We start from the raw sequence: 24,990 nt of genomic DNA, 5'->3' as shown, positions 1-24,990 counted from the left end.
TCGAATCGTTATGATTTACCGCCGGACGCTTGGAATCCTGACAGCGGCTGACCGACATGGGTGAAAATCCCGATCGTCCCCATGGAAGTATTCACTAAACTAACCTCCCCCCCTAACCCTAACCCTCCTTAGGGGTGCCTAACCCTAACCTCCCCCCCAGTACCTAACCGAAATCCCCCCTCTAAGTGCCTAAACCTAATCCCCCCTTCCCTGCCACCTAAACCTAAGTTCCCCGGGGGGGTGCCTAACCCTAAGTCCCCCCCGGGGGTGCCTGACCCTAACCCTCCCACCCCCTAGCCTAACCCTAACTTCCCAGGGGGGGGTACCTAATCCTAAATCCCCCCTTGGGCCCTAAACCTAACCCCCCCCGCGGCTGTCCACGCACGGTGCCCCGGCACAACTTCGATCGGGAGGCCGGGCGCCAGTCTCCCAGCATTGGTAAAATGACAGGCGGGATTAAGTCCGCGGCTTCCCGACTGCATACCAGCTCCTAGGTGAGGGAACACTGAACTCCACAATATCTAGTGAAATAATAGGGATATATAGGAAGCGCTGTCGGTCAAACTAATTAAATTTATTAATCACATATATGTTACATAATAAACACTCGGTCAGTGAGTACAATTCTAAAATAAAATGTATATACAATTCCTATAAGGAAATAAGAACATTAATAACTACAGAGTCACAACCAGATGACACTGTAGGAAAAATTCAAAGTTCAAAAATATAACCAAACTTAATTTATGCGTAGAAGCTGTGGGAATCGGTGTTCTTAACCATGCAGAACAAAATTCATTGCACATCATCCACCATAAAGACGTTTAATGCATCTGATGATATAATCCCACAGGTAGAATGATATGGCAAACAGATGGTTAATTGCATGGTACTCCAATGAGTGTGCCATTTAGCAATTAGCGTTCAGACAATGTTGGTCAGGCAAGCAGAGTATAAAATGCCCAGTGCTCACATGCACAATATTTGATATAAGCTCAATTCAAGCAAAAAATACTTTAATGTCTTCAATGTCCCAGATATCTCAGCTGCTGGATGTTCAAATTATACAGCTATCGAGATAAGCCCAATGGGATATACATATGGGTACATCCAGGGGCGTATCTATAATGGATGCAGTGTGTGCAGTGCATATGGGCCTCTGGGTCCTGGGGGCTGCACACAGCCTATAAAATGACAGTGGCTGGTAGGTTTATCATTCTCCAATTTATCACTTATCACAGAGCTTAGTACATCTCCCCCAATATCTTTTTTTTATGTGTCTCACATCTCTAAAGCAAATCATTAACATATAATTAACATTGCATATTACAGTATGTATTTATTTACTACTAAATATACAGTATGTAATAATTCCCTCCATTGCACTCTATGAAGACAATAAAATATGTAATAAATAATTAGTGCTCAATACTTTCATAAAAAAATAAGTGTCCAGATTTTAGGAGACCAGACTAATTAAGAATCAGTTCACCTTTATGTGGCTATCCACTTAATTATACATAATGTGGAATAGTAATATGTATTCTTGTGTGTTATTCATATCAGACATATAGAGGTTGAGATATTAATCTGCAGAGAGAGAAAATGAATTTATTCTTGTATAAAACAAATGACTAGTAGCTCTGCCGTTGAAGTAAAAATTAATTAGTGACAGATTTTATGATCCTGATGATATTTCTACTATAGTTACATAGCAACAGATACTGCAACTGAGATTAAACAAAATTAACAAAACTGAGTAGTAGTCTAGACAGTGCAAAAACAAAATGAGAGGGGTTTAGTATTATTATGGTGCATATTTCATCAGAGTCAAATGCAAACTCTAGATGTGATCAAATGAATTGTTTTGATGCTGGTTATTGCAACTGGTTTCCATAGAAAGCCTTAGGCTGAGAGTAGGACTACAGGTAACCAACCTATGCTCACTAACTGTAGTAGACTCAGACCACCAGCAAACAGAAGCAGAAACCACAGAGGTTGAACAGTCATAGAAACAGTCATGGGTGCTGGTGGTAATAATACATAACACTGGACAGGAAAGCCAATTTACAGATGTCTGTTAATATTTTGAACATTAGATTAATTCAGCTCTCAAACATGTGTCATATGAAAAAGCAAGCAACGCCATAATAATATATAAGATGCACAACAATATATCTCACAATGAAATAATATTTATTACAAAAAAGTATATAAGAGTTTAAAAATCAATTAATTGACTACATAATGCAAGAACCAATGATATATACACTCGTTCCTAATTTGGTTGCTGGTTATCAAACCTTTGATAAAGCTGCATTAGAACAGCAGCGAAACGCATTAGTTGTGGATTTTAAACCTATCAAGGACCTATCAATACGCTTGAACCAGGACTGGACTTTAAACTCCAACAGCCACTACTCCAATATCCTTGGACATATCTTCATCTGCAAATGATAAAGGACTCTACCAACAAGACATCGCTTACTGGTGAGGAATCTACAACCCCCCTTTTATATTGGGATAACAACCACTATTGAATACGGCACTGTTCCTCCAGCGGTGTGTATTTGGGAGACCCAAGATATGGACTATGCTCCTGCGTGCACACATGCCTTTCTGTCCTAGTGAGTAGTTTCATTCAAGTCCAGCAACCAAATTAGGAACGAGTGTATATATCATTGGTTCTTGCATTATATAGTCAATTAATTGATTTTGAAACTCATACACTTTTTTGTAATAAATATTATTTCATTGTGAGATATATATTGTTGTGCATCTTATATATTATTATAGCACTGCTTGCTTTTTCATATGACACCTACTTGTATGTGGAGGTGACTTCTCCCACTTTATAGCAGCTGCTTTTAGAAAAACATCCCTAAGTAGCGCCCGAATACACCATATTGGTAAACAGCTCCCAAACATGTCTAATTGTACGGAGAATCACACAAGTACTAATATATCATTTTGGGGCCTGTGAAATCCTCTTATGTTGTAGTCTCGCAACAGAATAGCCATACCTCCCAACATTGGGGAGGAGGGAAAGGGACGTGGCCTTGTGGTATGGGTCGTGGCCTCACAGTACAAGGGCGTGGCCTGTATCATACCCACATTTTTGTCACACTGAGGGCATGCCTAAAGGTGCGTATCCACTAATAGACGGAGAAACGAGAGCGCGATTACGACATTGTAATCATGCTGTTGTTTCACAGTCTGTGATGTGCCTACACTGAACGTTCAGTCGTTCAGTGTAGGCACATCCATAATCCCCGTACATGCTGAACCTGACGTGATCGTCAGGTTGACCAGCATGTACGGGCGATGATAGATGTCAAAAATGACCAGCAGGCACGCGCAACGCTGGTCGTTATTGATATTTAAATGCCGATTTGCGGACGATTACTGAGCAATTGCACGATTACGATGTCGTAATCGTGCAATCGCTCAGTAAGGTCGTGTAGTGGATACGCACCTTAACACTTCTCGAGCTGCTTCCCTCTTCCTAATATATGGAGGTGCATCCATTCACTGCTGCTCTGCTCAGCAGCAGAGCAGCAGGTGAGAGGCAGACTTTACCCTCCCGTTGGACACAGTGGCCAGTGGTTGGTATGGCGGAACAGTGCCTAAAAATTGGGACTGTCCCACCAAAATCAGGCAGTCTGGAATTGCAGACTTCCATACATGTCAGAGATACAGTTAGAGCACTGCATTTCATGAAGATGACATAGCCGTGAAAAGCGATGCAGATTCATGTGAGAGATTATTTTAGTTATTTTCGTTTTTATGATTATTTTTATTATTTTTACTCTTACATTTTTTTATATAGTCATTTAAAATATTATATATTTTTATAATATGCTTTAAATGCTACAATTTTTGTTTTTGAAACTGTGAAATGTTTTTTTTCATATGAAGATTTTAGCAATCAATAAACGTTAATTGGAAACAGGGGCATATCTTCCTATTGGCCTGGATGGCACTCCAGCAACGCCCGACATTATTAGCAAATGATCACTGGTCTCTTGTCTCCTCTGCTTTTATCAGTGTCCTCCATTGATGGCTAATGTGTATCAGGCTTCTCATATGTCCCTTTATATCAGAAACATTTAAAATTAGAGAGACTATTTTTTTTTTCCCTAATATATCTCTTCTCCCACAATACTGACCACATACCAATCACCACTCACTGATTCCCATATGTCAACCATGCAGGAAAAGAGTGCAAGCACCACATCAACCACAATGGTCTATTTGCAAGGTAGTTTGCATATATGCAAATTATCTTGCCCACAATGCATCTTGTTTGTTATTGATGCCCTCTTTTCCTGTGTTGTTGACATATAGAGATTAATAAACAGTGCTTGCATGTATTAAGTGTTATAACTGAAAATAATATAAATATATATATATATTAAAAGAAAAAAAAAGTGTATAAATATATATATATATATATATATATATATTGTCTCCCTATTTCTACAGGCATGTAAGTTGAACTACCCCCAGTGTAAGTACAAATAAGTCATTGTTTTCCTCAGTATGGGGAATTGACCATGAACATTATAGGCTGTGGATATTCCTATGACAGGATTAGGACATGATCCTTATGGACTGGTTTTATTATTGTGTGGGAGATTGCAATGGACTCATGAGGGCTGTTTTACCAGTGAATTATATGGCAGAGTTAAACTATCAGTTGTTAAAAAGCATAATGCAGTATAGACAGCCCAATTTGAATATATGTAAATGATTTTACCCATAATGCATGTTTGTTTTTGATGCAATGTTTTCAAGCTTTTCCTGTGTCTTTTGGCATAAATAAATTAATAAATGGTGGTTTGCAATAGAATAAATTCTATAAAAGATATATATATTAAAAAGAGAAATAAACAAAATATTCTCCCTATTTCTACAGGTGTGTGAATTAAACTACCCCCAGTGTGTGTTATTTTTTCCAACTAGAAGCAGTAGTAATTTGCATACAATTACTCACAATTCCTAGCTGTGCAGTTTTCCTCTTGTATTGAGCTTATTCTCCCCTGGATTGAGGATAATATTTTATGTTGTATTCTTTATTCCCTCAAGTGTTTAGTCGGCAACAGCCACTACAAAGAAATCCTGCAGAACATGGAGAGAAGGAGCCAAGGTCAAGTCGATTTCAAGGAGTTCATGGCATTTGTGGCAAACTTTGCTGTAGCCGTTGAGTCCTCATTTCTGAACGATTTCGAGACGGATGATGACTGATGGAGATAATTTCATCATTTGTGTTATCAGTTATCCTTCTTTCAGATTTTTTGTGTATAGGATCATTATTGACAATTGTAATTGTACTAACAGCAACTTAACTTACATACATAAAACTCCTACGTTGATATTTATTAGCTTACTCACTTTCTTGTGCCTGAAACTGAAGGAGTTGAAGAGAGGATGAAGGTTTACTGGGTACACAGAATCCTCCCTGTAGAGTAGAAATTAGGGATGGCCATCAGTGGACTTCCCATTGATGGTTACCCTCGACAGTTCCATTGGTGATTACCGTCGATGACACATAACTATCTATGGTGAACCATTGATGGTATGCACCCCTCGATGGCCACTGCTGCTGGGAGGGCGTGGTGGGCCCGGACCAATCAGCATCGGAGCAGGGATTAGAGGGACCACCAGGGGGTGGGGCAAAACTCTGTGCTGTCGAGAACAAGAAAAAACATTGGTTGGCAGTCTGTCATCGATGGTGGAGAACCATTACATATCTGCCATCTATGGTGAAACCACCAGCCATTGGTAGTTAACCATCGATGGTTCTTAACTATTGATAGTAGATGGCCATCCATAGTAAAAATAATATTTGAAATATTAGGATAAACAGTAATACTCACATTTCAAGCACTGGACAAGCTCTTCCACTAGCTCCCCCATCAGCAGGACATCTATGTGTATTTCATTTTTGCGTTATACACTGCCTGATTCCAAGTTTCATACAATTCTGAATGCTGATAGATCTTGCAATGATTTGTAGGAAACTGCACATGTCTCTACGTTTGCAACTTAGAGCTATCATGAGCGATCCTGGGTTGTTGCATACCAGCCACCAGTGTCGGACTGGAGCATGAAGGTCCCACCGGGGGAATGCAGTGGTAAGGGCCCATGCTTTGGGGTGTCGTCAGTTACCACAGAGGATGAGGCCAGACATTAGAGACCATGTAACTGACCCTCTAATAGAGTAATAATGTGTAATTCAAGTGCACAGTCTGGAATCTGAAATTAGAGCAAGTGGTGGGGCCCTCAGGCAATGGGGCCCACCGGGGATTTCCGCTGTACCCCTGTGGGCCAGTCCAACCCTGCCAGCCACTTTTCACATTTGGGCATTACTGGGTTTCTATTGGGCAACAATGAGGCTTTCTCACATAGAAGAAGCGTCCTGTGGACAAGTCGTGGTGACAGAACTTAGGGACATTATGAGATGAGCATACGCACAGACCCATAGGATTTCAGCCGGATCTCCTGCACCAAGAATGTGGCTGATACATAAGCTGATGACAGAGATGCTGTTGCAAGTGGAGGGCTTGGGGGCGGTGCCATCTCCTAGATACAGCCGACTCAGACAGATGTCCGCATGGGATTTCCCATCACTGTAAGCGTCCGGAATTGTGACTGTATTAGGTGTTAGGCCCTGTAGGTTCAGTATTCATACCACCCTGCTTTCCCGGAATGCCCGGGACATTTCGGAGCTTTGCGGAGAGGTGTTTCCTACTTCTGGCACAGCAGGACACCCGCGTGGGCGGCGCTTGATGATGCAATTTGCAATAAATCGCTTCATTGTGTGACTGCTCCCTGCTCTGCGATGCCGGGTAATGGAGCACTGCATGGCAGAGGGTGAGGCTAAAATGACATATCATGTGACTGCGCCCCCTGCACCCGCCTCCGTGACCCTATAATTAAGATCATCCAGGGGGAAGGTTAAAGTGTCGCCAAATGTGATATATAGACAATTACATAAAGGCTGAGCTACAATGCCTCGGTGTGAATATCCTGCATGTGCCTCTATACAGGATTGACAAAAATCGGACTTTAAATTATGCAGAATTATTGCACATTATTAATGATATCTGTATAAACTCCTATAAATAAAATATGTATAAATAGTGAGTTTGGAAGTACAAAGTGGCGGTGTTGCCCCATAGCGATTCTGTCTATCATTTTCTAGGTTGCAATAGAGAATGATTGCTACAATCTGATTGGTTTCCATCATTTTTTATTTTTAGAAGCTTTAGCAAATCTAACCCAAGCTGCTCAGTTTATACCCAAAAGCCCTTTGATGGTATAATAAACGGCTTTGTGGTCTCCAGCGACGAAATTCCATTGAGTTCTCGTACGGGTTACATAATAACTGCTGAGTATGGATTAGATGAGACATGAATTGGTACAAAGGGGATTAATACTGTTCCTAAAGGTGGCATTTATTTTTTTTTAACATGGATATTATTAGAACAAGATTATATTATCTAACAACAGAGGGCAAAGGACTAAAAAGTACTATTTTTATTACATAAAATGTTTTATTTAGGGTTAAATTAAACAGTATAAATAAATGAAGAATATAAGATGGACCACAAGCTTCTTGTCTGCTGACTCTACTTGGTATTGATAGGAATATAGAGCGGCGGATGTATGGGTCAGGCCGCCCCTAGGCACAGCAACATTAGCCACCCCCTACAACATTCCCCCCCCCTCCCCTCATACACACATCACGTCACAGCCGGCTCCACCCCCTTTACGTTGAGGTTGGCCCCGATGTCTCCAGACAGCCAAGGTACCCCCCCATCTAAGGCTACCAACCTGGCGCTGAACATTTCTTCTCTGCAAACCTGTGCTGTTAGAAACTGGTGTGGTTTTGGAAAGAACATTCATTTATGTTTTTGGGTTTGATTTTAAAATAAAATTTACTTTTTTTTTTTTTTTTTAAATAATTTGCACCATGCTTATGGATGCCCATCATAAAATGTCATATTTACAGATACTTGCAACTCTAAAGGCGCACATCCACTTGCCAACTAGTGAAGGACTGAATGATAACTATATCGTTATCGTTCAGTCGTTCCTTAAACTGTGCAGTGCCCACACTGAACAATATATCGTTCAGTGCAGGCACCCTCCCTTATCCCTGAACATGGCCAATCTGTCGTTATCAGCAGATTAACCGGCATGTTCAGGCGATGATTGATGTTGGAAACGACCAACGGGAGCGCGCATCGCTGGTGGTTTCTGACATTATAGTGCCCGATTCATGCACATTTAATGAGCGACTGAACGATAACGATATCGTTAAATCGCTCATTAATATCGCCTAGTGGATGTGCCCCTTAAAGCTGGCCATACACCAGACCAACTTTCCTCCAACCATCCAACTAGTTGGTTGGTTGGAATAAAAATCTGGTAATGTATGGGAGCAAATGACAATCAGCCATTTGTTCCCAAACATCGGAAAACAGATAAAAGTTGTTGTTCAGACAAGTTGTTTAAATCAAACAGATAACCAACTTCCCTGAATGACCTTTTCCCTGTTTTCTGGTGTTTGGGAGCAAATTACTTATTGTCATTTGCTCCTATACATTACCGGATTTTCATTCCAACCAATCAACTAGTTGGATGGCTGGACGAAAGTTGGTCTGGTGTATGGCCAGCTTTTGTAGGACACATTTTTAAGGGGCACACTTACCTTAAATGTGCACACCCATACTGCACTCTCCAGTTGTTAGGATCATATTAGTGTAACTCTAAATGCAGGTATAATTTTGGTTTGGAGCATGTGCAGTGCATGAAAACACATGTTGCACCAATACGCTTAAATCCAGCTATAACTTCATAGATCTGACACAGCTGGCTGAACATACCTGTATCCATAATCCATGCCCCCAGATGTATATATTGTCCTCAATGCCTCACACCCCCACCCTGCCGTTCCATTATTATTACAAAGGCCCCTATTGCAATGTTAAATTGATAGGGAGCCAGTGCAACAGATGAACAAAAAAAAATAATTCAGACAGTTTTCTTTAATATCTGATGAGTAATCTCCACCTTCTTAAGCTGGGTACACACTAGACTACTTACAAACGATGCGATGTTGTGAACGATTTCCCTTGAACACCTGGGAAACTGCTCGCAAGATGCAGCCACTCGCTGGCAAAAAGGGGTTGGATATTTCAATTAAATGCTCGCAATGTGTGGCGTAAGAATGCCCTCTATGTCTTAGCGAGCTACGGCACTGAGTGCTCGCAAGTGTAGTAAGACGCCCCCTTTCCCCTCGCAACCCACGTCATCTCCTGGAATTGTTTGATTAATCGGTAACATCGAGAGGCATCGGAGCTGCTCGCAGCCCTTGAGGTAGCCTTACCCCGCTGCAACACTGCGATAAGTGCTGACTGAAATACATGCAGGTGAAGTGAACAATGACGCTACTTTGCTAATTATGCACGCCCTTTAAACAGGGTTTTGTTGTCCTGACACGCCTGCGTTCGCAATACCACACCCCCGTTTACAAGCACTTTCCCCTGTTACCACCCACAAACGGCACTATCTGTCAGTCAAACTAGCGAACCTGATAGTGGCTTACGAGCAACCAAAAACAGATCGCAAAGACTGGCTTGCGCATGCGCACTGCGAATTATACGCATACACAGATGGGCGAAAATCACTCAGAGCGAACGCAACTTAGCGACCGGGTCTGAATCAAGTCCACTGTGCAATCTAACAAATCGTTAGATCGTTAACTATATAATGTAACTACATCGCCTGGTCGTTTGGTAGAGAGTGCACACTGCGCGATCTGAGGGGAGAGTGACAGATCTTCCTGCATGTACAAAAGATCTGAATATGCTATGAACGACCCCACGGAAACGCGCATAGGGCCTTATTCAGTAGTGCACTGAATGCAGATTCCCGATGATCGGTAATCTGCGCAGGCACATGACCCATTCTGTGCATGTGCAGAGCGGGTCTGCGATCACGCACATAGACTGGCAGCAGACTGGCAGTGATTGACAGTCTGCTGCCGTGCATGGGTGGGAAGGGGCCGGCGATGGTCTCCGTTTCCCGAAATGGAGGCGCGTCGCCGCTGTTGGGAGGGGGGGGGGAGGGAAGAAGCCAGGTTCTCCGTCGGCTGATGGAGATTTCCTGGCTTCTTCTTCTCATCTGTGGTGGCCGGCTGCATGACCCCATGGGTCACCTTAGCCGGCCGATGTTCCGCAGAGTATCCGATGCTGCGTTGGACAACGCAGCTCTGATACATAATACAGCAGGGGGCATGATGACCCCTGCTGCATTATCATATCAGCACAGACGGAATAGCTAAGCTGCTTGCGAGCAGCTTTGCAATTCCGTCCATAGCTAAATAAGAATAGTGAATAGTGCGTACACACTTGACGATTTGAACAATTTGTCATTGCAATGTGTCAGAAACGGCTAAAACATTCAAAATATCGTCTAGTGTGTAGGGGCCTTTAGACATGAGCTAGTTATATAAGCAAACAAATAATAATTATTAGCAACTTAGAACTGTACAACATAAATGATTGATAAATATGTGCGGATAGAACGATAACTCAGAATTTCCACTTCAACAGAACAAAATGTCACCAAATATTTAACGCAAATCAGACTGTGCCCTGAGCAGCTGAGATAAGAGGAATCTAATCTCTCTATAGTTTAGGGTCTTTTGAATGTTGTTTTTGCAAATTCCTTGCTACTGACAAATGTATCTGGAAAGTTATTACATTTATTTTATATAATATAAACAAAGGCAGATGATTTGCAAAGCAATTTCCTATTGCTAGGCTGAAATTATACCCTGAAACATTTTATACATGGAGCAGAAGTTAAATGGTACTTTGACAAAACAAAAAGTTATACAAAGAACAAGAATTAGAGCATAAGAGGAGGCAAGCACACCGATGGCCTCATTCAGAGATGTACGCAAACCCAATGGCTTGCGCATGCAGGACGCGTTCTGCGAATGTGTAGAACGAGTCCTGCATCGTTGCCTGCTGTGCCCCCTGAGCCGCAGCCTGATCGACAGGCCATTTGAGGGCAGTGCAGGTTTCGACTCTGGGAAACGGGGGCAAGTTGCCCCTGTTTTCTGGGAATGCTGAGGTCAGGGTCTACATCTTCCGATACAGACTTCCTGGACCCAGCTATGAAGCTGCTAGGACTAGGGGCACAACTGGGGTCCTAGGGGGCCCTGAAGTGTAACCACTGACTGTGCCGCTGCTGCAGTGATCAGCAGGGTGCAGGCATGTACAGGACTCCTGCTGATCACTGTATTGTACCCGGCACCCATGGGCCGGCTGGGACAAGTACCATCTGCCCCCCAGGTCGGCAAGATTAAAGCCCTGGGGGGGCCGCTAGTTTCCTGCAGTCACACCCTGCAAAGACATGCAGGGCCAGCCCCAGGCATAGGCGACCCCTGGAACCGGCCAGCCCTACATCTATCTCTCTTCAGTCACTCGCTGCCACTGACAGTCATGGTGTCACCGACTCACCAGGACCTGGAGCTGCTGAGCAGTTTGAGCACTGAGGCGGGAGCAGAGCTATCTGATGACTCCTTGGATCTCTCTCTGGTCCGAGGAGTCTGAACTGACCCTTTGTATCACTGGCTGAGAGATCTGAGGAGTCATCATGCAGTTCCGCCCCCACCTCAGTGCTCAGCCAGCATCTTAACCAGTACAGCCCAGCAGCAGCCAGCAGCAGCGAGCAGCTCCCCCGGGCAACTTTCTTTTTCCAGCCGGCGACGTTCTATGTAAGGTAAGTGGGTGCACCCCAAAGTGAGTGAGGGGGGTGCGGCTGATGGTGATGGTGGGGTTACTATGAGCTGTGGGATTAGGAGGAGGGGCAGGGCAGTGGAGCACAAGGGATCAAGGGGGAAGGATTGGCGAGCACAGTGAGGCATGTTGAATTGAAGAAGGGAAGCAGTAACCACGATGTAGATGGGGAACATTGTGTCTGGGATGTGGATGGGAGAAGCAGAGCACAGCGTGTGGGATGTGGATAGGGGAAGGGGAGCACAGTATGGGATGTAGATTATTATTCATATATTAAAATATAATGTATATACTTATAAATATATATTTATATATATTATGTAGATTATTTTAGGTTCCTATTTATTCTTTCATTCTACCCCTGCTATCATTACATCCACATTACATTGGCAATGTAATGTCCAACATGTGCATATCTGTATTAATCAGTTGACTATATTAAGTCAATTTTGCATAATGTTTAGAGTTATAGGTCTACCACTTCTCCCCCCCCTTTTTTTATACCCATATACCCGTATTATATCTTATGTAATTTGCCTCCAGATAATTTATTGTAAGAACATATTTATTGTCATTATTGATTAAGTCAGGTGCACAAACCACTGACTTACTTGTCACTTTGCGGATAATCCACAAGATGGCCATGTTTGCATCTAAAAATGGCCAGTGTGTTTTTTCAAACCAACAAAATGGCCACCACCTAGCTGGTATAGGCTTTCATCCCACCAACAAAATGGGCGCCGCAACATACAAACGGACACCGCGGCCTTGCTTATGACATCTAGCCCCACAGAAACACAGCCAGACTGACATCCCTAGCCACCGACATGCGGAGGCATTTCTGCAATCGAATTCCCCCATACTCTCGCAGGAGAGCGCAAACATCATAGGTGACGTCATACCAAATGGCCTCCATGCACTGTGCATGCGCAGATGCCGTTTTTGCCGTTTTTTGGCGCAAATTTTAGAAGTAAACCTCCCCCCATTCAGGGAACAAATAGAAGGCACTACACAGACCCATTACCACTCCTGAAGAAGTCCCCAGAGGACGAAACGCATTGAGGCCAGCTGACCCAGGCTCTCTATCCTTTGGACATTTGCCTAAGAGGACTGGGTACCATTTTAAAAGATAAGCACAATCCCATTCTTTTTACTATCACTTGTATGTTCTGTGTAATGTTTTCCTTTACTGTTGTACCCAATAAAACCTATGTCAAAATGTACTGACTAGGGATCATTTGTATCTAGCTCGTGTATATTGATCACTTACGTTCCTGAGAGGGATTGGAACTGGGTACTAGGATATACGTGGATAAAAGACTTACTACAGGCTATAAATATAGCATTATCTGGTATGCAGCCTCTAGATATATAATCACATCACTCATTTAAGAAACTACTACACTATATATTTTTTTTCTCCCCCATGGGCTTGCATGAGCTCTTCGTAAGGTGATCCAGCCAACGACATCCCATTTACTCCATCCAACCTGGACCATTTATTTTTGGATTCCAGATAAGCCTAAAAAATTTCTTTTTGGTACGCACATTCATTTTGAGCACTGGTTGCCAATTTATCTAACAATATTACACTATCAGGCGCTTGTCTTCTTAACCTTCTTTCCATATATTTATATATGTACACATATACACACACACTATATATATATATATATATATATATATAATTTACATATATACTGCTGTATCTATATTGTTTTCTGTCACAGTTTTCTTTCTTAGAAGAGCCGGGGCACCTTGCTGGTGTTTGCCCCCCAGCCTGGAAGTTACCAGGCATGCCCTGCACCGTCAGTGGGCAGTGCAATAAAGTTTTTTTTGTTCACGCGCGTCACCACTGGAAGACCGAGCAGAGGAACCGTGGCGGGCAGCAAGTAGACATAGAATAAGGTAAGTAAATCCATACTTGCCTACTTTTGAAAAAGCATTTCAGGGAGATTGTGAAAGCAACACCTATGAGAGCGGTGGTAAACTGGGCATGAACTGCTACATCTGAGAGGCGTGTCATAAAACTGACTTACATCCAAATGTAAATGAGCCCCAAAGCAGTTAGTAAGATCTATTTGTTGATGAAAACACACTGATACTTTACAGAAAATGCATGTAGCCATAGGGATCATTGGGCCTGATTCAGCAAGCAACACAAAGGAGAGAACGTAAGCACTTGGCCGATGTTTTTTTTACTGTGTACGCGTATGCATCGAACTAGCCAGTGCGGGTACACAGACTACACGCAGCGTGCACGCAGACCCCTTCTGATATCGATTGACAGGAAGTACCGTTTGTGGGTGGTGACTGGGGGTGGTCGGGCGAACACAGGTGTGCCTGTGCGTTGGGACGCCATTTTAGGGGCGTCCATTATTAAGCCAGTGCGGCGACGGACGCAGTGATGAGACTCCGTGCACATGGGAAGTTGCCAAGATCCTGCGCGAAGTCTGATAAACCACTATTATGCAAATGTGGTTGATGGTTCTCGATGTTACTGATGTTTAAGCAGTGGCGTCCCTCCCCGTGGTGTCACCTGGTGTGGGGAGGGATGCTGTGCGAGCGTTAGTGCCGTGCGCCGATGACACCGGGACATGGCCTCGCGGGCAAGGGCAATGTGGGAAAGGGGTGGGGCAGCCTGAACCTCCATGGTTACTGTATAATTAAGTGCAGACAGTGGGGAAGGGGGGTGCCGGAAGTGCGGAGTGACTGCCTTGTTTGCAGTGCCGGCTCCCTCACAGTGTTAGGAGCCGAGTACTGCACTTAATTATACAGTGCAGCACCCGGCTCCTGTCACTGAGGGGGAGTCTGCACTTTGGTGTCACCCATCGGTGGGTGACACCTAGGTGCGGCCAGCACCCCCCTTGTGATGCCACTGTGTTTACGCTATCTTGCGTACTCAGGCTTTGAGTAAAGGGAGATGGGCGGCTTAATATAGGGCTGGGTGTCTGCATCTTGTGCTGCTGTCTCTGTGCGTATGCATTGATTAGCATATTCTCGCAGCGTGCGGTCTCTCCTTTGCATTCCTTGCTGAATAAGGCCCTTTGTGCCGTATAACCAATGCAGGGAAATGATACTAATGATCCCATTTGAATGTAATATAATGTTTTTTTATATATATATATATATATATATATATATATATATATATCAGCTTCATAATTGGGGTAAAATGCAATCAGGGAGAATACTAGGGGTAAATTTACTAAGAATTGAGATTGGTTGAGATGACAATCTCTGGAGAGTTTAGGCATGATTTTCATCTCGCAAATTTACTAAAGGGAAAGTCGGGTGAGATAGCAAACTCAAATCAACTCACCATCCGGACAACTCGGAAGTACTTTCCACCTGAAAGATGCATCTCTCAAATTTACCAAGAATCGGGATGACAAGCTCGGGCGAGATGACAGCAAACTCTCTGCCAAATGCACTTTTCAAACTCTCAACCTCCTGAGCTGCGAGTTTGGCACAGACATACAAAAATCATTGTGATTTGTGTATATTTCTGCCTGTAAATAATTAAATTAGGGTTAATTTGTTTTTACAAATGTAGCAGCCGCTCATTGGCTGGGACCCATGTGGAACCAGCCAATGAGCGGCCGCTACATGTAAAGCGGCCACTGATTGGCTAGCGGCCCGTGAGAAATTACAGATTTCGGTCATCTGTCATTTTGCGAGGTGTAAGTACAGCATATGTAACAGCATATAGTTACACATGTTCGGCTTGGTTCGGGTAAATCAGTTTGTTGTTTTAACAAGACGCTGGATGCTACAGAGAGCAGCGCCAGGATGGAGGTGAGTATACAATCTTTTTTGTAGGTCATTCCATACGGATATCTACATTGGAGAAGAGGACAGACTGGTTGGTACCGGTAAGTATGTGTGATTGAGGTTATGTGTGTAATGAACTTGTACTATATAAGGTGTGTGTGTTGTGTCTTTATTTAACTATTTATTTTACAGTGGAGGGACGGGTGCCAGCCGCCTGCTGGCACTTGTGGTTCCACAAGTGCCAAAGGGCAGGCATGCTGCCACCTGTAGTTCCACTGTAAAATACAATAGTCTACTTCTATTTTACACTTTATTACCCCCGTACCTACAGCCCAGGGGTGCGGGGAAGAGGCACGGGCTTCAGACCAAGCCTGGGGTTTCAGGAGAGGGGAGACCCCTTTTTTAAGGGGGTCCTCACCTCCCCTGAGATCCCCAGCTTGGCCTGACTGGCTTGGGGTGAGAATGCTTTGGCCCTTGAGACCCGGTAATAGGGTCTCCTGGCTGTGGCATTGCACCCTGGTCGTTTTTGATCTGGTGCTGGTTTTAAATATAGGGGGACCCCTACGCAATTTTCCTCCCCTATATTTAAACCAACACTGGCCCTGCAGCCTGGTGCTGGTTCCTAAATTACAGTGTTTTGTTCCCCGTAATTTTTGGAACCAGGACAGGCTGACAAGTCCGGGGCTGGTTATGCTTTTGGGGGGGGACCCTACATAATTTTTTTTACAAAATGTAACTCTTCTTTTACAGGTTTTACACACAAGCAGCCTTCACATATCTCACTGATATGTGCAGGCTGCTAGCTTGGGACAAATTTACAGAGAGAAAACACTGCAATTTCGGGTGAATAATCTCATCTTAACTTGCAACTCGGGGGAGATATCTCGATCTGCTTCACCATTGGCCATCTCACTTTCAGCTAAACTCACTTCTTAGTAAATTTGAGATATGAAAAACGGGAAAATCACACGAGATTCGGCGATGCAAATCGAGATTAAAATAAAAACTAAACTCAACCAATCTCGATTCTTAGTAAATTTACCGCCTAGACCAGGGGTTCCCAACCACGGTCCTCAAGGCACACTAACAGTCCAGGTTTTAGGGATAGCCATACTTGAGCACAAGTGACTTAATTAGTACCTCAGTTATTTTTATTTAACCAACTGCACAATCATGAATATCACTAAAACCAGGACTGCTAGTCTACCTTGAGGACCGAGGTTGGGAATCACTGTCCAAGACTCTTCAGAAAGGGAGATTGTTACTATTTCAGGGAGTCTCCCTGACAATCAGGGAGAGTTGGCAAGTATGAGTTATGGTGCATACACACGATCAGATTTTTCCTTCAGATATGAACGATAACGATTTAAAAATCGTTCAGTCGTTCATATCTGAAGGAAAATCGTTCATATCTGACATGCCTGAACGACGGACGATCAACGATGCGCGTTCCCGTTTGTCAGATAACGATATCTGACATCTGATGGGTTTGCAGTCAGACTTGGACGATTCCATTCATTTTAATGCAGTCAAAAATCGTTCAATCGTTCAAATCGTTCAAAACTTTGGTAAAATCGTTCAAATTGTTCAAATCGTTCAATCGTTCAGTCGTTCATCTGACAAATCTGACAAGTCTGACAAATCTGACCGTGTGTACGCTCCATTAAGCACACACAACGATTTTTTGAACGATTATCGTTAAATGATATCGTTTAACGATAATCGTTTGAAAAAATCGTTCTCTTTCTGAGTCAAACGATGAACGATAATTGTTCATGCGCGTTCATGTTTGTAGTTTGTAGTTCAGTCAGACTTGTCAACTAAACGATTTTCATTTAGGGAATATGCAAAAATCGTTTGTAGTTCAAAAAAATCGTTCATTACACTTTAAAATATCTGACAGATAATCTGACAGAAAATCGTTCATAAAATCGTTCATAAAATCGTTGGTAACAAAACCTTAAGAGTGAGGACTGGAGGGACAGAAGGGGTCTCGAAATAGGCAACATCTCCATTTCTAAAAACTCTCACTTAAATATACCCCTAAAGGTGCATACACACACGATTTTTTGAACGATTATCGATAACGATATCGTTTATCGTTCAATCGTTGAAAAAATCGTTCACTTTTTGTGTTAAAACGATGAACGATTATTGTTCATGCGCGTTCACGTTTGTAGTTTGTAGTTCAGTCAGACTGACCAACTCAACGATTTTCAGTAAGGGAATATGCAAAAATAGTTTGTAGTTCAAAAAAATTGTTCATTACATTTAGTAAATGAATGATTTTAGTAAACAATGGGCCTGATTCAGACCCACTCGCGAGCGGCTGTCCGCTCGCAAGTGGGTCGATGTTATGGACTGAGCATGCGCACGACGGAGGGAGCTCCGTCGTGCGCATGCGCCAGACGCGACGAGCGAAGGAAAGTCCTTCGCTCGTTGTGTCCGATCAAAGGGGGCGTGCTGTCAATGTTGATTGACAGCACGCCCCCTTTGGTGGGCGTGCCGGGGGCGTGCCTCCCTGACGGGGGCGTTCCCACGGGAACGCCTCCCATCAGAAGCCGGCCCACTGACATCACTAGTGATGTCAGTGGGAGTGATTTTGGCTCTGATAGAGCCAAAATCACTCCGGAGCTTGCGGTTGAAAACCTCAACTGCAGGCTCCGGCTCGCAAATTCGATGGTCGCGATGGTCTCGACCATCGCGACCATCACAATGCACGCTCGTATAGCCTGTGGGTGGTGACCCACAGCTATACGAGCGTCCAGGAGGACGCTCCATGAAAATGGAGCCCGGCCCTCATTCAGAGCGTGCGCTCTGCTCAGAGCGTACGGCTCTGAATGAGGGCCAATATTCGGTAATTTTTCCCTTGAAAAAAATGAACGAAAATCGTTTACCAAAATCGTTCATTTACTAAATCGTTGTGTGTGTATGCAGCGTCAGTATTTAGCACTTTTGCCCACACCTTCCATCAACTCTGCAAAACACAGCTAAAGTCTCGATGCATTCTCTCCCAATGGCTAATAAACTATGCTATCAAAATCAATAGCAAAGGAAACACCATGAGAATGGAACTATGTTAGGGTTGTATATTAATGATGCAATCAAGAAATACCTGTCTATAGCAGACTGCCGGACAAAATTCAAGAAAATGAATAAAACGTTTATGAAGTTGCTCAGAAGAGTCCAAAAGAGCAGTGAAAAGATCTCATTTGGTCCTCGGCGATAAAATCAGGAATGTTTTATAGCTTCTGCTACTGTATAAGGATGGAAACACTGCAGAACTTTGTACATTATAATAGAGGCAGTAATATTTTATATCTATATTTAGAGGCGGTTTGATGCTTTTTGCAATGAACAGCAGAAGCGTGTGAAGACAAACAATTACTTTACATTATGAAGCAATTTCAATGAGGCTTCAATAGTTTAAAATTAATGTAGCTTGGTGCAACTGCTGGAATAGCGTAAATCTGTTGTATCGCCAATATAATTGGCATTGCTATATATCTGCAGACACTGTATTATATATGAGATTATTTTAGTTTGTAAGAAGCAAGTGATGGAAAAGTTTTCTTTCCTGAGGAATTAATCCAGAAGCCAGGATATAAACAGCCAGTGGTTGTCCCATGAGGTTACACTTTTAAGGACCCTAATCATATCCTACAGTCCTAACTAAGGTGTCTATGTACTAAGCCTTGGATAGAGATAAAGTGAATGGAGATAAAGTACCAACCAATCAACTCCTGTCATTTTACAGGTTGTGTTTGAAAAATGACAGTTAGGAGCTGATTGGTTGGTACTTTGGAGCTTATTCAGACCCGGTCGCTAGCTCTACGAGCTCGCAACCGGGTCGATGTTGCTCTAGTGCGCATGCGCATGACGGAACCGGCTCCGTCGTGCGCATGCACGAAACCCGGCTAACGACGGGTGATCCGTCATTAGGGGTCTCGTAGCAGACGGGGCGAGCTGTCGATGTTGAGTGACAGCTCGCCACGTTTGCTGGGCAGGCGAGCATGGAAAGTGGGCTTCTCAGGGCTTGCAATGTCGGCACTTGCAAATACACAAAGGGGAAAGCTGAAACTAGTATTTGCATATTATCGATTATCGCAGCTGCGAATCCAAAGTAAGTCGGAGCCAGGCATGGCATTAGCGCCCACTTTCTAATCAGGCCCTTAATGTCCGAGATTGTTTTCAATGGAACAGTTACCTACTGTAGGTATTGTATATCTCTCACAGCTCTTCCAGGACACTGCCACCAGATGAATGCATAGTAATGATGGCACTGGAGGTAAAGATCAGATGCTGACTGACAATCTTTAATGTATGAACGATCTTTAATGTATGAACAGCCAACAGATTCACCTTGGGCAAAAAATGTTGATGCTGCTTATGCGTCTGATATCTCAGCCTTACATGCATCAGTCCAGTGTGGAAAGAGAACAGTCTGAGCTCTCACTTCCTACCTTATTCACAATTGCACTTGGCAGGCAGCAAAGACAATCATGGTCCCTGAGTACTAGAATGAAGCTAATAAGTTTGAATGTCCAATAATAACAGGAAAGCAAACAAAAATAACTTTTGCATCTTATTATTATTCTGGCCAGGGGCAGAACTATGGGAGACAATGGAGGCGCCAGCACTGAAGGGGCACCTCCTCCATTGCCCACAATATTTTGTACTGTCACGGCGCCCAATACGTGGCACCTCTTCCCGTCACCCGAGAAGCCACCATAACCATATACTAGTGGAGGGCTCTGTGTCAGACCATCAAATGTCGCTTCTGTCTATCTATAGCCTGTAACCACTCATTGATGTTGCTGCTTCTCAGCAGCTTCTCGTAGCTGTTAAGGTTTCAGAATAAATGTATGGACGCCTTATATAGTTAACGATCTAACCACCAAACGATGCACAATATATCGTTCCATGGTTTGTAAGATTGCACAGAGTGTATGCCCTATGTGCCTGATTCAGCAGTACACGCGAGTGTGCAGAATGGGTCCTGCTAAGATACACGCAAGCCCTTGAATGCCTCTGTCTGATTGACAGGCAAAGACAATTAAGGGATGGTGCAAGGTCAGTCGGCGTTCCCGGAAACGGGGTGTGTCTGCCCCATTTTCTGGGAGTGGCCAGCCCAGGGACTGCGTGGACGGATGCAGTCTGCTGGGCTCGCAAGCTGGCCAGGCTGAGTAAGCAGGGGCTTACTCAGCTGGCCGGTCACCCAGCACCGTCCACCACCGAGTGCATATCTGTCTATCTATCTATCTATCTATCTATCTATCTATCTATCTATCAATCAATCTATCTATCTATCTCATATCTATCTATCTATCTCATATATATCTCATATCTATCTATCTCACATCTATCTATCTCATATCTGTCTATCTATCTCATATCTGTCTATCTATCTCATATCTATCTATCTATCTATCTATCTATCTATCTATCTATCTCATATCTATCTAATATCTATCTATCTGTCTGTCTGTCTCATATCTATCTATCTGTCTGTCTGTCTCATATCTATCTATCTATCTATCTATCTATCTATCTATCTATCTATCTATCTATCTCATATCTATCTCTATCTATCTATCTTTCTATCTCTATCTATCTCATATCTATCTATCTTTCTATCTATCTCTATCTATCTATCTATCTCATATCTATCTATCTATCTATCTATCTATCTATCTATCTTTCTATCTCTATCTATCTATCTCATATCTATCTATCTCATATCTATCTATTTCATATCTATCTCATATCTATCGACCTATCTCATAACTATCTATCTATCTATCTATAGAAGCCGGCAAGGCTGAGTAAGCTGAGGCTTACTCAGCTGTCCGGCCGCCCAACGCCGTCCACCATCGCGTCCGTCAACCACCGATGGTCACGATGGTGATCCCAGCACTGCAACCTCTGTCGCAGTGCTGGGATCACAAATGCAGCAGGGAGTGTCATACATCTCCTGCTGCATTTGCATGATTGCAAGGATCACATTGCAAAGCTGCCTGCGTGCATATATCATATATCTATAGCCTGCGTGCATACATCATATATCTACAGTTTGCGTGCATACATCATATATTTATAGCCTGCGTGCATACATCATATCTATAGCCTGTGTGCATACATCATATCTATAGCCTGCGTGCATACATCATATCTCTAGCCTGCGTGCATACATCATATATCTATAGCCTGCGTGCATACATCATATGTATAGCCTGCCTGCATATAGCATATATCTATAAAACTTAGGAGGACAGAGTAAACCGCCATAGGCGTATCTCCCTCATAATTTTAGCTCCCCACAGTGGGACTGCATCAAATCACAACTGTTTTATGTAGTATGCAATATATGTAGTGTGTTAATGTTGTCTACTAGTAATAACCTGTGATATATATATATATATATATATATATATATATATATATAGTTTTAAATACATGATACGCATCTTTTAACTCCTTCTTATAAATAAATACAGAAATTCTACTTACAATACGATTCATGTAATTTATTCCTATTATAAGTTCTCAATTGAAGCGCCAGGGACACTACAACTTTTCAACTACAACACACATGGAAGGTGAACCCCTGTTATACCATCCCCAGGCAGCATCACAGAGACTTATAGAGTTATAGCGCAGCAATCTCAAACCGCCCTTTTTTTAGTACATATATCTATAGCCTGCGTGCATACATCATATATCTATAGCCTGCGTGCATACACCATATATCTATAGCCTGCGTGCATACACCATATATCTATAGCCTGCGTGCAGCTTTGCAATTGCGATCCATGCTGAATCAGGCCCTTAATTAGTATCGCAGGCAGTTTGATTATATCATCTGTGCACAAGCTGGGGTGCTTTGAGGACCGAGTTTGGGAAAACCTGTCTTACAGTGTACCTATCATCAAACTGATATAGCCATAATATGGTCACAGTAAAACTCTAGAGCAATGAAAAAGCATGTATGCCTGATCTGGAGTGCGTAATACCCAGTGCCATATCTATAATGGGTGCAAGGTGTTAGGTGCACACAGGCCAATGGGACCAGGGGGGCCTACACCACACTCCCTGCACCCATGTTCTTAAAAAATTACCTCTCCAGAATCCTGCGTCAGGCAGCACTTTCCATGTATCCACTGAAGTAAAGAGGTAGGTCTATACAAATATTATTTATGTGTGTTTATACCTGTTGTATGTTAACATGTATTGTACATACAGTATGTTAAAAATAAATTTTTTAAATATAACAACAATGTAATTTTCAAAGGATCCCATAATAATTTATTATTTCTGGTTTCAGAGATGTTTTAATTTTTAAATTAATATTAAATAAAGCCAATTAATTTTGCAGTGTTTCCACTTGTTTTTTTTTTATTGAATTCACACGGTTAATGAATAAATTCTGGACTATATATGCCCCTCTATTTTCCCTTTGATTGCATCGAATTCTTAAAGATAGATAGTGGTTGTGGTTGTAGTTATATATCAAAGGGAAAGTTCTGCAAGGAGAGGAATATATTATTGGTTTCTACTAGAGATTTGTGAATTATTTAGATTAGTACATCCATGTCTCTAGTGTAGGGCGTTCGCAATGATCTGTTCTCTGTAACAAACCTAACACGATATTAAAAAAACAATAAAAAGAATACATGCAAGTCACTCAGAAAATGGGAAGAACTGTCTGCGTTCTAAAGTAAATTATGGGGTCTATTTACTAAGCCTTCGATGGAGATAAAGTAAACTGAGATAAAGTACCAGCCAATCAGCTCCTTACTGCCATGTCACTGGCTGTGTTTGAAAAATGATAGTAAGTAGCAATTGTTTACATTTCTGACAGATAACTAGTGTACGGCTGACCAGACCAGAAAGCTTTGTGTTTCCATATGTGTGTTGCATACTGTAACGTAACATGGGGGGCTCTTAAAATGAGTAGAGCACACTGGAGCGAGTTGTAAAGCATGTAATTATGAGACATTTGTACAACAGGTACCTCGGAGGATGCACTAGTCATATAAGATTACACATATTCAGTTGTGGTTGGGACCAGGGTCTGTAACTAGGCGTGTGCAACCAGTGCCGCCAGAGTGCAGGCCTCTGTGGGCGACACCAGGCTCACTGCTGCAGCGTTCTTTAGACGCTCCAGACAGGCACCCTGCCGTGTGTGCAGCTGATCTGGAACGCTCTCAGGACCGTCCAAGTCAGCGCAACGTCATGATGTCGGGTGCTAAGGGGGCGGGGCCAGGACAGGGCACTTTTAAGCCCTGGTACGGGATGGCCCTGGTTGGGAGAATTCTTAAGAAGCAAGGGGTTCACTGCATTTTGGTCAGTGACTTAAACACAGACCTATGTGGTCACTGCCTGGTGACCTGGTACAGCCCTTGGTCTCCGACCAGCAGACACTACTGTGTCATAAATCCAACGTCACCAGGTGTGAATGGAGCAGCACAAATAGGGTTTAATAGTAATACTAATCATTTTACACTGCTGACTTCAGCACAACGAGCCTGGTGGTATAGCAATGGTTTAGATAGAGGGATGCATACACCTGGCTCCTGGAAGATGGCAGAAGCTGCCAGTAAGCACTATATACACTATATGAGGGAATGTATCTAGCATATAGGTGTACCTTTACTTTAATGCTGCTTTTCCTAAATTATTTTAGTTGGTGGTTCTTGTTACTTTTTACATTTTTTACCCTACAATATAGAGGTGGCCGTGAATTGTAGATGGGGAAAAGAATGTTACATTTTAATATACATTGATGAATATCCATTTATCTGTGTTCATTTTGCAGTAAAAATCAGACAATAAATCATAAAATAACCAATTTAGAATATCCCTTAAGTTTCTCAGATCTGAAAACAGATGTCCACTTCCCCAGATCCACTTCCCCTCAGTTAGCCGGAGCAGATGGGATTCTGGGCCTCAGGATTTCAGACACGGTGGAAATATCTGAAAGTTGCACATTCTCTCCCATGCCTTGGGTGGGCTTCCATCTTCTAGCGCCGGACTTTGTGTTGTACTCGTATGTGTTCCCTGTGACTAACACAAGAGGGGAGAATGTAATGGACGGTTATAGAACTGGGTGGAGGCTGTAGACAGGATTATAGATAATAGGCCAAGGGGTATTTGGAACTAGTGCTGAAGTCTCTACAGAATAGTAAGTAGGACTGTATAGAATAATACAAGGGAGACGCACAGATCCTAGGTTCTACAGGGAATTTAAGAGACAATACTCTGTTTATTCTACTATGTTTGAAGATTCTGAACACATCAACATGTAAAGTTGTACATCCAATAGCTTGTATATCATATCATAACATTAATGCAGTAGTGGTGAATAATTATATTACATATTATTTAAGTACGCTAT

At 42.8% G+C, this 24,990-nt stretch overlaps 2 protein-coding genes across 2 annotated transcripts in view; one reads left to right on the top strand and one right to left on the bottom strand.

Moving 5' to 3' along the window:
* Positions 1-5,349, top strand: part of LOC148522997 (uncharacterized) — a 50,468-nt gene extending 45,119 nt beyond the window's left edge. The window contains exon 4 of the mRNA XM_088473453.1: positions 5,089-5,349. Within this exon, the coding sequence (XP_088329579.1) occupies positions 5,089-5,247 (159 nt within the window). The 3' untranslated portion in view covers positions 5,248-5,349. The remainder of the gene's footprint in view (positions 1-5,088) is intronic.
* Positions 5,350-22,914: 17,565 nt separating this feature from the next.
* LOC148522996 (cadherin-related family member 3-like) overlaps positions 22,915-24,990 on the bottom strand; it is a 131,196-nt gene continuing 129,120 nt past the window's right edge. Inside the window, exon 20 of the mRNA XM_088473436.1 lies at positions 22,915-24,659. Within this exon, the coding sequence (XP_088329562.1) occupies positions 24,511-24,659 (149 nt within the window). The 3' untranslated portion in view covers positions 22,915-24,510. The remainder of the gene's footprint in view (positions 24,660-24,990) is intronic.

This window comes from Taudactylus pleione, unplaced genomic scaffold (genome assembly GCF_031769625.1).
Source record: "Taudactylus pleione unplaced genomic scaffold, aTauple2 ptg000135l, whole genome shotgun sequence".
In the NCBI taxonomy this organism is placed as follows: domain Eukaryota; kingdom Metazoa; phylum Chordata; class Amphibia; order Anura; family Myobatrachidae; genus Taudactylus; species Taudactylus pleione.
Note: the sequence above shows the minus strand (reverse complement) of the source record. Positions and strands in the feature narration are given on the sequence as shown.